Source organism: Calypte anna, chromosome 2 (genome assembly GCF_003957555.1).
Source record: "Calypte anna isolate BGI_N300 chromosome 2, bCalAnn1_v1.p, whole genome shotgun sequence".
In the NCBI taxonomy this organism is placed as follows: Eukaryota; Metazoa; Chordata; class Aves; order Apodiformes; family Trochilidae; genus Calypte; species Calypte anna.
The window spans coordinates 43,462,903-43,476,688 of record NC_044245.1 but is presented as its reverse complement, the minus strand read 5'-3'; the positions used below and the strand labels follow the sequence as shown (position 1 = coordinate 43,476,688).

Genomic DNA, 13,786 nt, shown 5'->3' with positions numbered 1-13,786 from the left:
ATTCAGTTTAAGATAATTATTTCTGATGAATGGGGGTATATCTAATATGTTTTATGGTGAGATATTTAATTCTTCTAAGTAGAGCACTTTCATGATAACAAGACCCCACTTTCTTTTCTCAGTAGATGTAGCAACATTATTCATAATACGTTTATAGCACAATTTGAAGATAATACTGTAAGGTTCTTTTGCTGGATTTTATTTTTTTCTAGCAGTGGCTGTTACAAATTTCTTTGACATGGCCTGATGTATGAAATGATACTTGTTCCCGATCTCCTTACCATTTCCATAATAATTTAAGAGAAAAAGAAAAGAAAATTACTACAACGGCCATGAACATATTGAGAGATGTTTTTTTAGGTAAAAGCAGATCTTGTTTTCAGACCACTTTTGCTAATAATCTTCTATTAAATAAACAAATAAAAATAAATTTTGTAAGATCACTGATTCCAGCTCCAGACAGCTGTAGATTAAGAAACTCTAAGGAATTACAGATGGTCAAGCTGTATAGTACATTTTAATAACTAAAGGAAACTGATCTTCTGTGCTGCTGGGATAAGTGCCCCTTTGAAAGAAGCATCATTATTGCAGGTTTACATTCTTCTGCACACCCGTGAAAGTAAAATGGGAAGCAATCTTCTGGGACTGAGACTGGAAAGAAAGTTCAAGCACAATATGATAGTTACTTCTAAGGTCTGAAGGGAAACTAAGACATGTGGGAAAGGACAAGAGATCTATTCCTGAGAAAAACAAATTCAAGTGGAAATAAAAGTTTGTAGCCTAGAGTATGTTGTTGCCTGTTCACAGTTCCTGTGAAGGGCAGAGCCCTGGGAACAGGGTGAATCTAAAAGCATGGCTTTTATGCTGCATAATATGCCCATTAAAAAGTTGACTTTATTTTATCAAAACCTGTCGAAAGTTAGCTAGGCTTGCTTTAATCCTAGCTTTTTTTTACCCTGTTCTTCAATCCTGTTAATTAGAACTTGCATATTTCCAAGTATCTTGTTTCCAGATTATTAAGGGCACTGCTAAATTAGCAGTGTTCATTATATTCTCTGTAATATTAGTTCTTCTTAGCAGTTCTGAAATAAATAAAATTCTTGCCAGATATTTTTGGAACAGAGAAAATACTAACACTTGGCATGTCTGTACCCTTCACATTGTTTTTTTACAGACATTCATTTGCAGATATTAGCAGAACTGAACTACTTTATACCTCTTAGTCTGTGAAAATACAAAGATTACAGGAGGGGTGCTTGCATAGTAAAAAGCTGGGTCTTCTGAGAGGTGGGTAATTGTACACCTTTGAAACTGGAATACTTGGGAGTTTATGTTCTTCAAACCACTGCTAATAAATAATATGTGTTTAACACTATAATTTCATTCCAGTAGGTGTTTCATTTGTATCTCAAAACATTTCCAGTTCCTTGGGTTAAATAAGAATATATATTAAAATTAATTCCATTACTGCCAATAGTACATTCCTGAGGATTTTCCCTGCATGGGACTGGACTGATAATTAAGTCATGTTTAACAAAACTGGAGAAAATAAATTACTCCAGTCAGAGGAGTCTGGTTGTATTAAATCATTATATAAACAAATTGATTGCAATACAGAATCTTACCATTATTTTGAATATGTCATTTGCTGATATATGCATAAGGCATTTATTTTTTACATGCCACAGAATGCTTATAAAGAGTAAACAGATTATCATAATCAAACCAATTATAAACTTGCACTATTATCTGCTGCTTTCATTTGAAAGCACCCTGAAGCACTCTGCACACTGTTATATATGGGAAAAGAAATTAGAAATAGAAAATTAAACTGAGATTTCATCAATAACTCATGATAATAATTAGAGGATTTGATAAGATTCCTTCATCTCCCCTTTGGCTACTAATAGGAATATGACACACTCTGAATTCAATCTTTATGCTCTTAAGGGGATTTTCTTTGGTGAAGAAAAACCTCAGAGACTTTCTACACTCTCTTAATGTGCAAAGTCCTTAAATACTGGTAGAAGCATTATCACTCCTAAGATCTGAGTGTTCCAGCTGTGATTATTTCTAAGTCTGTAGCATAAAGTCAAGAATTATGAGTCTTTGGTTTGTAACTTTTTTACTTCATCAGCAATGATTAGTATGTTGTTAAAAAATCCTAACAGAGCCACTTGGTCTCTTGAGTGTATTTCTCTTTTTGGTGAACACAGGGGCCAAAAGATATCATTCTCCTTTTTTTGCTAAGATCAACCGAACTGTGCAAGTTCTGCTGGAGAACGGGCACCGTACTTAACTCCTAGTCCAGTACTCCCATCCCTCAGTAGCTCCTGTGCAGGGAAGAATGAATTTCCTACAATGATGAGAAAAGTAAGTGATTATCAGAAAATAAAGTTATCCCTGAAGAGAACGCTAACATTTGTTTTTTATTGCCATGGCAACAGATTTAAAGTGACCATATAACTAAATGCATAAATAAAATATTAAAATTAGTAGAAATGTGATCAGTAAAGACGGAGAAAATTGCTACTACTCATTTTCATTACCTTCAAAGGATTTGAAAGCTATTGGTGATAGGAACACAGCTATCTTTTTCATCCTTATTTGGAGCTGAAATATTAGCTTTTTCAGTTAGAGGGGAAGAAAAGAAGAGAAATGCCAATAGCTTTATTTTTGCCACTCTTTGAAGAATTCTTTATTTTAAATAGATGCAACCATCTATAAAGCATTCTTTTAAAGAGCAGTAATCAGCAGAGAAAGTCAGTCTCAGAGGAAGATCTTAGAATGAGCAAAGTGGTGATATACATTTATCCTCTACTCGAAGGGAGTGTGTCTCATGGATACAGGACTTTAGCAGAGGTGGAACATTAGGTCTACATACTTGGCCTAGTTATTCACTCTTTTCTTTCTTAAAGAGCAAGTAGTTTAATCTCCCTTTTCTTATATTGCCTGTCTACAAATTGGTCCATACAATAACTTTGTAAAGAGCATTGCAATCAATGGATGAAAAACTAGAAGCTAACACAGTATTCAGAAGCAGCCCATGAGGGTTATTCCTCTCCATTTTACTTTCTTTGTAGTAGCCTTCTGTAGCAGCCTCACCAATATAGCACCTGGCATAGCTGTGTCCAACAGGAGAGTGTTAATGATCTCAAGAAACAAAAGGGCCTATGGAGAAAGGCAAGTGCTTTGAAGAGGAAGAACATACAGATTAAGGAAAACAGTAATCTACCATTTGAAAAACTTACTGATTTTATCTTCTGTTCCTCTCTTCATCACAGAGAACAGGCACAAGTACCAATGAGCTGTTGCTAGAAAATATATTTACTTAATTACTTTGGTTGCACTGCTTTTTAAAAGTGGTAGAATAATAACTGGCATCTTATAGAGAAAAAAGATACACCTCTAGGAAGCATTAGTATTTTTTTAATCCCATCATCAAGATCAACAGCAAAGTGTTACCTGCTAGTATGGATCTGGTCAGTGTGGAAAGCAAGGACAACTTGCCCAGCTGAGCCCAGGACTGGCCCACACAAGTCCAACTGTGTCCAGGACTGGCCATAAAGCATGCTGGTACTCTGACTGTGTTATGGTGACAGTAGCTGCTATATATTCATTTTCCACTAAAGGGGCAGCATCATTGCTCAAAACGATGTTGTTTGAGACAGGTTTTAGACAGTAACATGAATTGGTGTAGTTGTTGCATGCTTAGTTCATTGAACAATTAAAGAAATTCTTTAAACATAATTCACAACTGCTTCCTTTCTCTCTTTCTTTAATTCAGGAGAAAAGACACTGGGATGTTGTCATACAAAGAGCACCTACCAGTGAGTCAGGTGGTAGTTGGAGATGTTGACAGGCCTGGGTCTGAAGCCAAAGTATCTGTGGGTCCCGTCCGTTGTCAAGGAGATCGTAAGTTGGCTTGTTTTTCTTCCACATATTCCTGGGTAGAAGGCAAACTAAATTGGATATTGGTAACTTTGTAGGCACCTCAGGCAAATTTAGAGAAGTAGTTTTCTATTCTGAGACTTTTTCCTGTGAAAACATGAAGTGATTTGAGAAATTTTGTCTGTGAAACTGCACATTTAATGGCTCATCTTTGCAATTAAAATATTAATTTATTTTTTTAATTTTATGGCAAATATGGCAACCTTGATTATTCAACAAAGTTTATGTGCATAAAACCAATAATACAGATTGCATAAGAACATCTCTCTGTGTTTCTGTTCAGTTCTGCTATCATTATGATTTCCATGCATATCACTGTAAATTATATTTATGGGTTATAAATAGTACAATGATTGCAAAGCTCATCACTCTAAACTCCATTTACAGATGTATAATGTTTGACAAGATTGTTATCAAACATTAACTATATCAGGGCTTAGACATTTCCGTGTAAAACAGAGAGTTTTTTATAGCCATCCCTGATTTCCAGGCTGAGTACTGACGGGAAGTAAAAAATCTTCCAGTTTGATCAGCAGATGACAGAATAAGTCACTATAATGGATGAACTTCCGCTTCCCACACACAAAAATATTGAGATGCGTTCTTCCTTCAGTCTGCTTTATATTTCAGAAGGCAAATTCACCACCAAAGGCCGGGCAACTGCTTAAGACCCTTTTGAATTACACTTCAAAAACTTGAATTTTATGCAATTGGCATATATCCTCCATGTTTGAAGGCTAATCTGTTACAATACATGCCATGAGGAAAGGTTGCTTGATTTAGTTTACAATAACTAATATTTATGTGGTCTCTAAGGAATACAAAATCACAGAATCATCCAGGTTGGAAAGGACCTCTGAGATCATCAAGTCCAACCCTTAATCTACTACCACTGTGGTTACCAGACCATGGCACTGAGTGCCACATCAGTCTCTTCTTAAAAACCTCCAGGGACAGAGAATCCACCACCTCCCTGGACAGCCCATTCCAATGTCTGATTACCCTCTCTGTAAACAATTTTTTCCTAATATCTAACCTAAACCTCCCCTGGCAGAGCTTACGTCCATGCCCTCTTGCCTTAGTGGTAGCTGCCAGGGAGAAGAGACTGACCCCCCCCTGGCTACATCCTCCTTTCAGGGAGTTGTTGAGAGTGATGAGGTCTCCTCTGAGCCTCCTCCAGACTGAACACCCCCAGCTCCTTCAGCCCTTCCTCAAAGGACTTGTGCTGGATCCTTTCACAGCCTCCTTGCTCTTCTCTGGACCTGCTCCAGCACCTCAATCTCCTTCCTGAACTGAGGGGCCTAGAACTGGACACAGTGCTCAAGGTGTGGCCTCACCAGAACTGAGTACCAGCACCAGACTGATGAGACCATCAGTCAGTGATAGCATAGAATGTGCTTTGCCTCTTTTTCTGTGGTTTTTCTGCGTTGCACAAATGATCCGTCTGACTTCTGTTAATGAATCTGATACCTAAAAAGCAGAAACAAATAGCATAGCATATTTGCAAACTTTGACATCACTTATTTGATGCTTGTTATTTGTGGTATTTGATTAATCATTGGTCAGTTTGTGTTTGTTTCTTTTTTTTCTCGGCTATGTTTGACAAACATTTTTATAATCGGCTGCTACAACTGAAGACTAAGAAGTAACAAATAGCATATTTCTAGTGCCTATATTTCTCATTATCCTGCATCTGCATGCTGCTAGAAATATCAGTCTCTAAAGGTGAGCCATTCCTAAATATTAGTATAAATGAAACCTCATTTAAGCAGAGAGTAGCCTTTATTGGAGTTTGAGTTTGGAAGGAAACCAGTATCAGCAGTATTCATGTGGGATCTGCAGTGACAGACAAAAAGGTCTTAACAGATGACAGAAATTCAGGAAGAAACCAAATTTGGTTCTTATATCACAAAAGCACCAATTTTGTTTGTGGATGTGCGTGTGTGATTATGCTCTTCTCAGGGCAAATATACCTTGAATTCATTTATTCAGTAACTTTGACCATGACTTATCAGTACTTGTTTCATTACTTGATGCTTTGTTTCTTTCACTTCAAAATATCACTTCTGTCTTTACTCTTGTACTTATTATATAATGTTCCAATAGAGTTTGCCTATTTAACCTAACAGTGTTGTGGATTTGTATTCACCAGTGTTGTGGGTTTCTATAAAAACCACTTTATAGATACTTAAAACAAGCAGCTACTGCCAGGATCAGTGCTGGCATTGTTGGTAAGGTATGCATTTATATTCCTTAAGTATTTCTTATGTGTCCCTTGTGCAAGTTGGTGAATCAGAACTGTTAGTTGTCATGAAAAATAAATCTGCTGTTTCAAATGCATGATTAGCCCATGTTAATTCTATTAAAAATTTGGGACACTTTCGACATCTTGAACTTCTTTTTCAAGGGTACCACCTGAGTTTTCAGAAAAAAACTGCCTTACAGTGCAGTTTTCACTTATACATTAAACCTATGAGCTAGGTCAGTTTTCTAGCAGGAAATGCAATGTGTTGACTCAGTCAGACCAGTGGTATTACTTATATACAAAGGTACAGTCAGTTGGAGAGTATCTCAACAAAAACCTCATTTGAATTGGTAAAAGAGCCAACTGGAATTTCAGTAGAGCCTAATTTACACCTACTGTATCTTAGACAATATTCTAGTAATAATGACTGGTCTTACAGGTTACTGGAAGTGAAGACATTGAATCAAATGAAAATTAACACACATACACCCAAAAATCCAAACAAACCAAAACCAAACAAACAAAAGTCAGACCAGAGTCCTTCCTTGAAGCTGGCCTCTTATATGTATAATTCTATGTGAAAAATACATAAAGTTTCTTATTCCAAGAGGGTGTTACCATCCTGGATGGGGCCCAATGCAAGATGGTGGTGGGTCAGTGCAGGATGAATGTGACAATGATGACAGAATGGGGACCTCTTTATATGCCCCCTAGATTCTGGTCATTCTAACAGAGCTCCTTTGATTCCCAAGGAGACCTGTCGGTCAGTTGCAGCAGGAGCCAGGTGTGATTAGCATCGGTACAATCAAAGTGTCCCCCCCACCCTGCTCAGGGCCATTGAAGGCAGCCTCGCCTGGAGGGGATTTCCGTCTGGCTCCTCCAAGGAAAGGCTCATCAGCTAAGGTGCTCCATGACCGAGTCATAGGAGGCTGGCCCTGAGGAATGTCACCTCCTAGGTGGTTGACTGCCATATCTTCAGGGGGGAGGGTGTGTGTCTCCACCTGCTTATCATTCTGATCTCCTTTGAGGCATCATTCCTAGCTCTGCTCCAGTCACCTTTATTCACTTTAAAACTGCCTTTTGAGGCAAAGAAAATCCCAGTCAGTGGAATCTCACAAGTGGAATCTCACACGCTGCCTTTATGTTTCTGAGATAACTTTTCCATTTCTCACCTCCCAGGAAATCTCAGACCATGGCCAGTTGTCTTATACAACTATGTAGTGAAATGAGGCAACCAGGTGCCACTAATTGCCAGGCAGTGGGCATGAGCTTGTGTTAAGCCCACCTGTGCCGGATTAGGGCGGGTCCCCACTGTGCATGAGCAGGATTAGGGGGCCAATAAAAGGTGAGGCCTGAGGCACAAGCTCAGCTCAGTCCTGAGCAAGCCAGCAGAGAGGTCAGTCACTTTCGGAGCAACAGCACCGTTCCAGGCTGGTCAGCCCTGAGGGCTATAGGCTCAGAGCACTATTCGTGAGTTTCTGCTGGAACACCTGGTTGGACCTTGAAGCGCCGTGCCCTAAAAAAGGTTTGTCATGCTACACAACTATAGATCCTTTCTTGGCTATGTGAATAGAACTTTGTCTATCCCAAAAAAAAAAGATTTGAAAAACATCCATCACTTATATGGATCTAGGGCATTTGTCATGCTGAAATATGCAGAGACTTAATGGTGGGTGTAGGATAGTGTGATGTCCTCTCCTAGCTTCTCTTACATCTGTTGTCATATTCTTCCTAAGCAGAAAAGTGCTGGCTTTCTGGCTGGTAACTTTTGGCATCCTCTTTCATAAAAAAGGAAACTCAAAGAGCATTTGCAACTCATTCTCAGAAGCATTGTAATTAGAGACAAAAGTATTGTAATTAGATTCAAAGTTTGATTAGAATCAAAAGATTCTATTGTAATTAGATTCAAATCTTCAAAAGATTTACAACATTCTCTGATGTTGTAAATCAGAAGCATTTGAGTTTTATTTATAATTTACTCTTGTGTAAGTTTTCAACAAGATAAGCTTTACCTCAGATGATAAACGGTGGACAGTATAAAAATAAGCAGACCTAATGTAACTGGAACTGCATATTGGCTTGTAATTGTCTTGAGGTTTGGGGATGGGTGGTGGTAGGTGCTGTAGGAAGCACTTGATCATGTAGTGCTGAAATTATTTAAATTCCAAAAAATATAGATACTTTGCTCCTATTTCTTTGCAATAGGAGACTTTTTGGCTTAAAACTTGGAAAGATAGTCTCTGGAGCACTGTAAGGGTCATTGAAATCGTTTTCTACATACCACATATAATCTAAATTTCCTTTTATGTAATCTCAAAAAACCAACAAGGTATTGGTAAGATTAATGATTCCTGTATTCATGCACTCATTATAATCCATCAAAATTTCTACTGTAAAACATCTTCTGAGGTTTATAACATGGCAAAAAAAAATAATCTTTCACTTCAGCCTTTACATACAAGTATATTCACAAAATAAATAGCTGCAAAGTGACCCATTTTTAATATCATTCATATTGACTCACAGGTTATATATGAATATTCTCTAATGTATTCCACTCACTGTCAGGTTTTGTTCTGCTTGCTTTCTGAAAGCAAATCATTTCCATGAACAAGACTTCTCTCATAGAGCAGGAATACTGGTCACATAAAACTTGACCATCATCCTAGGAGACGTGTCTTTTTATGTCTGATGCAAGTGGCAGGATGCATGTAAATAGTGAAAGAAAATAAGGAAAAATAAAATTAAAAGTTATCATGTTGGCATACTGGGGAAACCTAGAAGGTTGTGCCATATGTGACTCAGAATTCAAGATAGAAAAAAGAATACAAAAACTTTTCTATGGCCTGACCTTATTAGAACATACAGGAGAGAGATCCTTTTAGCAGCAAGCATTGTCTCTTGATGTGTTTTGACCCCTCCTTTTTAATCCTTTTTCAAGCTTTGCCAGGATGGACTAGAGTCTGAATGATTGAGAAGAGCAAGGCTTATTCCATTTTTGCCTGTGACTGGTGGTTTATGAGAGTGTTACAGATTATACTGCCATTTAGTGTGTATTTTCATTAGTATTCATTTATTATTTTTTCATTATTATTATTTACATTGCCGGAGATTTTTCCTTAAGGACATGAAAGCAGTATGCTTTGGGTATCTCTTTTGAGGGGAAATGTATATAATCTTTTTCATCTTAACCGTATGCTTCCCTGTCAGTTACTTTTTTGTACACTCTTTACCATCTTATAAAATACAAGTCACATCTGTTTTACACATATATTAAATTTACCTACAAGGAATAAACAGTTCCACAGTTTACATCTCCACACTTCCCAGATTCATCATGAAATGTAAACTAGACTGTGGCAAATTTTACTTGCTTTAAGATAGGAAATGATCTGCCTACAATTAATTAATTCTCATATGCATTAAATTCCATCTAAATGTGTATGTTGGTATAAATTGCAGAAAGCAGCTCATTAAAATTTCAAATCACTAGTAAATTTTTCTCAATGTATTTGCTGAAGTAATGAAAACACATGGCAATCAATGCCCGTGACCAGTGGTGAAACTCCATTGGGAAGTTTTGAGATTTATGTTTTAGAGATAGAAAATTCAAATTAAATTAAGAGATAATTTTATTCAAATTCCCCTATCATTATGCTTATATTACAAGTTAATTTTGTCTTCTTTAGAAGAAGAAACAAGTATCTGAAACATTTTGTGTTAAGTATTGTCTCTAAATTCCCAAGGAATTTAAACAGAGCATTATTAGCCTGATAGATGACATACAGTAGCTGTTCAAATTAAATTCAAATCCTGTTAAATTGTTATAATTGTAATTTCAAACATTTTTGCATATTAGTATCTTACCACTTGCCTAGAGTAAAATAAGAAAAGCTGTTGCACAGAGTGCAAAATCTAAGAATGAAAATATAAAACAAGTCCCACAGTACATGGAGAAGTGATGAGAAGGAGATGAAACAATAAGAAACTAGGAGAACCTGAGACTAAACTGGGGAATGAGAAGTTGTTGGAATCCTGTCAAGTAGATGCACAAATTTATGGTCATCTTTATTCAGGTTGATGAGGTGAAATTTAATCTCAGAAATTAGGTATAAAGTGGAGGAAATTATGTATCTTCATTTTTTAGGTGAAACTCATTTTCACTTTAATACTTTTGACCTGCATATTCCTGCAGAACTGACTGACATTTAAAGAGCAGAAATAGTAGAAAAAGGCAAAAAATCATTGAAGAGGTATGGGGAGGTTCATTCATTGCTATGTGTAGGTTACACAAATTCAGTCTCATTTAGACAAAGATAAGTGAGTGGCTGCAGGATGGAAGATATCCAGTTATAAAGGAGCTCATCTAACCTCACAGCACTCAGCACCTGACACACCACACGAAGTAACTCAGTAATACTAAGAAATGCCCAACCTCCAAGGCTGAGAAACTAATAAAGAAGAAATTGTGGACCCTCAGTGTTAAACTTGCACCATTGTTCTTCATGCTAGGGAACCGACTTAAGTCTAATTAGTTCTTAAAAAGATTTTAAAATAGCTGAACTTTTTTCTATGCAACGGTTGAATAAAAAGGAAGGTCAGGTATCCATTCCACAGCACCTGATGCTGTTCCTAATGATTTTCCATTTCTCAGGCTCCTCTCCCCAATCCTTTAATCAGAGGGATGAATAATGCCAGCTAATGGTCAAAATGCTCCTCTTATCAAGGCCTATTACATGTAAATATATACTGTAGTTTGTGTGTATATCATGTCCCCCTCAGAGCTTACTGGAATTTTCTAAGCAATGTGTCCTGATTCTTGTCTTGAGGAAGAAGCAGGTCATTCTAGATTTTCATGTAAATCTATAATGTGGACCCAAAAAACAGCTTCAGTACATATTAACACAGGGCTGCAAAGTTGCACAACTTGGGCAAGTGATTAGAGATCTGACCTGGGAAAAGGGAATATGGCAATAGCATGAGAGAAGTAGAAAACACACAATGTGGATAATTATCCTCCCATTTAATTTCTCTGATGTATTTTAAGTGTGGGGGGTTTTTTTCCGATGTTTGTCTTCTGTAAAAGCCTACAACTCTGTGTGGGGTTTTTTGGGGGGGGAAGAATAGAAAGCAGTAAGAGAAATATGAGTGATTTCCTAATTACTCCCTTTTCCACTGTTGATGTCATGGAGAACTTCCCCTATTAAACTTACAGGTCTGAACGTCTTGAGTTCGAAATTAAAGTTGAAACCTGTGAAGTGCCATAAATTCAAAATTTAGAGAGCAGATTTCTGAGGAAAGTTGCAAATCCCCCTCATTCCTCTTCTTTTCTGTGCTAAAAAAATTATCTAGCATTTGAAAATGTTCATAGTTCTAGTCAACATTTTAACTTTCAGTCATCTCAGCTAGAATTAAAAGATGACTGGAAATAATGTACTTTAAAAAAACTAATTTTTTTCTTATTAAAGCAAATCAAGGCCATTCTATCTATTCACTGTAAGGAGCTTACAGAAATCTGTACTTCAAAAGTCTTGGCTAAGCTTGCAGAAACATGAAGCTTTCAGATTTACAATACTAAGCATCTAATTCTAACATTTTGATATGCCTTTTTTTCAACTCCTACTTTAGAAGAACCATCTGCACATCTGACTTGTTCTAATTCAGAGGAGCATATTCTTCATGAGAACAAAATTCAAGGAAGCAATTATAGAAAGAGAACCAATAGTGACTTATGTTTTCAAAGTCTTTCCATCCTTTTCTTTCCCTATTCAATTTCTGACATGCACGCTGTGTATTTTATTACTTATCTTATATATAGATAGATATCTCTATCATCTCGCTATCATCTCGCTATCGATAACTCCTGTGTATGGAAAACTTCTGCATTATCACTGCAAGTAGGTCAGTGTCCCATTCACTGGACTACCCTTTTTTTTATTTACTATGATAAAATGAAATTTAAAACAATTTATTGACATGTACTGTTATTGTTTCATCATATTTCAAATGCAGTCAGGAGTAAAATTAGTCCATTGTTGGCAGGATTATCTTACAGGAAAATTAAGATGCTTCCAAAAATGATACAGAAGGGATTCACTCAAGAAACCCTTTTATTTCCCACCCCAAAAAGAGAGAAAAATCTCAAACACTTCCCATGCTAACACTTAAAAAGAAGCCTTTTGAAACAGAACAAATTGGTTATCAAGACCAATTCCTATTAATGTTAGGACATCATGTTGAATTTGACTTTTAACATTTTGCAAAAGAGCCTTTTTATAACTGTTTAATTAAATTTCATGAATAGGCTTTGGGCTGGCAGACTTTTAAAACACCAGAATCAGAGTAAAATTTTCAAAATCAGCTCGGTGTTTTTGCATTTCATGAACAGTTTCAACAAACTTTCAGCTTCCTTCAATGCTTACAAAAGCTTCAGTGTTTTGTTAAAATTACAAGGTTTTACTAGAAAAAATTTAACAAAATGAAATATTTGCTTCATGGGAGGGAGAGTCCCTCTTGGTTTTTAAATGCAAAGTAATTCCGTATGCTGAGGGAGAACATCCCTGTGAACTTTCACTGATGTAAAATGAGCAGTCCTGCAGTAGCTTCAGTCCTTCTTAAATTTTAACATGATTAACTGATACTCAACCCATCTTTATTCTGAAGTTTATCTCTGTATATCGCCATGCAGAGAGATTTTTCCTGTTCTCTGTGCACATGCTGTATTTCAGGTGGCTAATCTGATCTCTGTAATTTCATAATGTAACTATGGGATCCCATAAGAACTGACAGTTATTGAATAAAAATATTATTATAGTACAGTGCATTGCAGCTATGCCAGTCTCGGTAAATCTGTAGCAGTCCACTATATAAGCAAATAAACCCAGGATGCTTAAAACAATAGGTAGGATTTGAGAAAAATGGAAAACAGCATCTGAAGCTGTAAATTCAAAAGATAGTTGTTAGCAACTTGTTAACAACTTCGCATGGCAGAAGGAAAGAAACAGAGTTGGTCAGGGTTTCACTTTAATCTATGCACTGTTTGAACCTTTTAATAATAGAAATGTGTAGACTTCAATTGCCATAGTCCTTTCTCTTTTTAGCCTTTAGTTGATAAAATTATTTTTGCATTTTACTGAAAATGTTTTCCAAAGGTAGGGGGCAGGAGGGAAATGGGAACTGCCAGTGGTTCAAAGAGGAAATATAGAAGCCAACAATATCAAATGCAACAATAAAACAGGATTTTGAAAGTGGAGAATAGGCCACCTTCCAGTCATAAGATCTATCAGATAACAACAAAAAACCAAAGCAAAACAAACAACAAAAAAAAACCCCACCACATTTTATTCTGTTGCACACTGCATTATATCTTTCTCCTCACATAGAGCAAGACTTCTGAGTTCTTAAAGATCATAGAATGTTAGGTATTTTGCAAGTGCATCTGAGCTCAGCTGGAAGAATAGGGCTTATAATAATAAGTGTTGGAAGGGACCTATGGAGGACAGTCACTCCAATCGCTTGCTTAAAGGAGGACAAACTTAAACACAAATCATGTTGCTTAGGGCCTTTTCTATTCATTTTATGAACATTTCT

At 36.6% G+C, this 13,786-nt stretch overlaps 1 protein-coding gene across 1 annotated transcript in view; it reads left to right on the top strand.

Moving 5' to 3' along the window:
• Positions 1-13,786, top strand: part of CNTNAP2 (contactin associated protein like 2) — an 816,026-nt gene that overhangs the window by 712,146 nt on the left and 90,094 nt on the right. Inside the window, exon 15 of the mRNA XM_030444894.1 lies at positions 3,788-3,915. Coding sequence (XP_030300754.1) covers positions 3,788-3,915 — 128 coding nt within the window. The remainder of the gene's footprint in view (positions 1-3,787; positions 3,916-13,786) is intronic.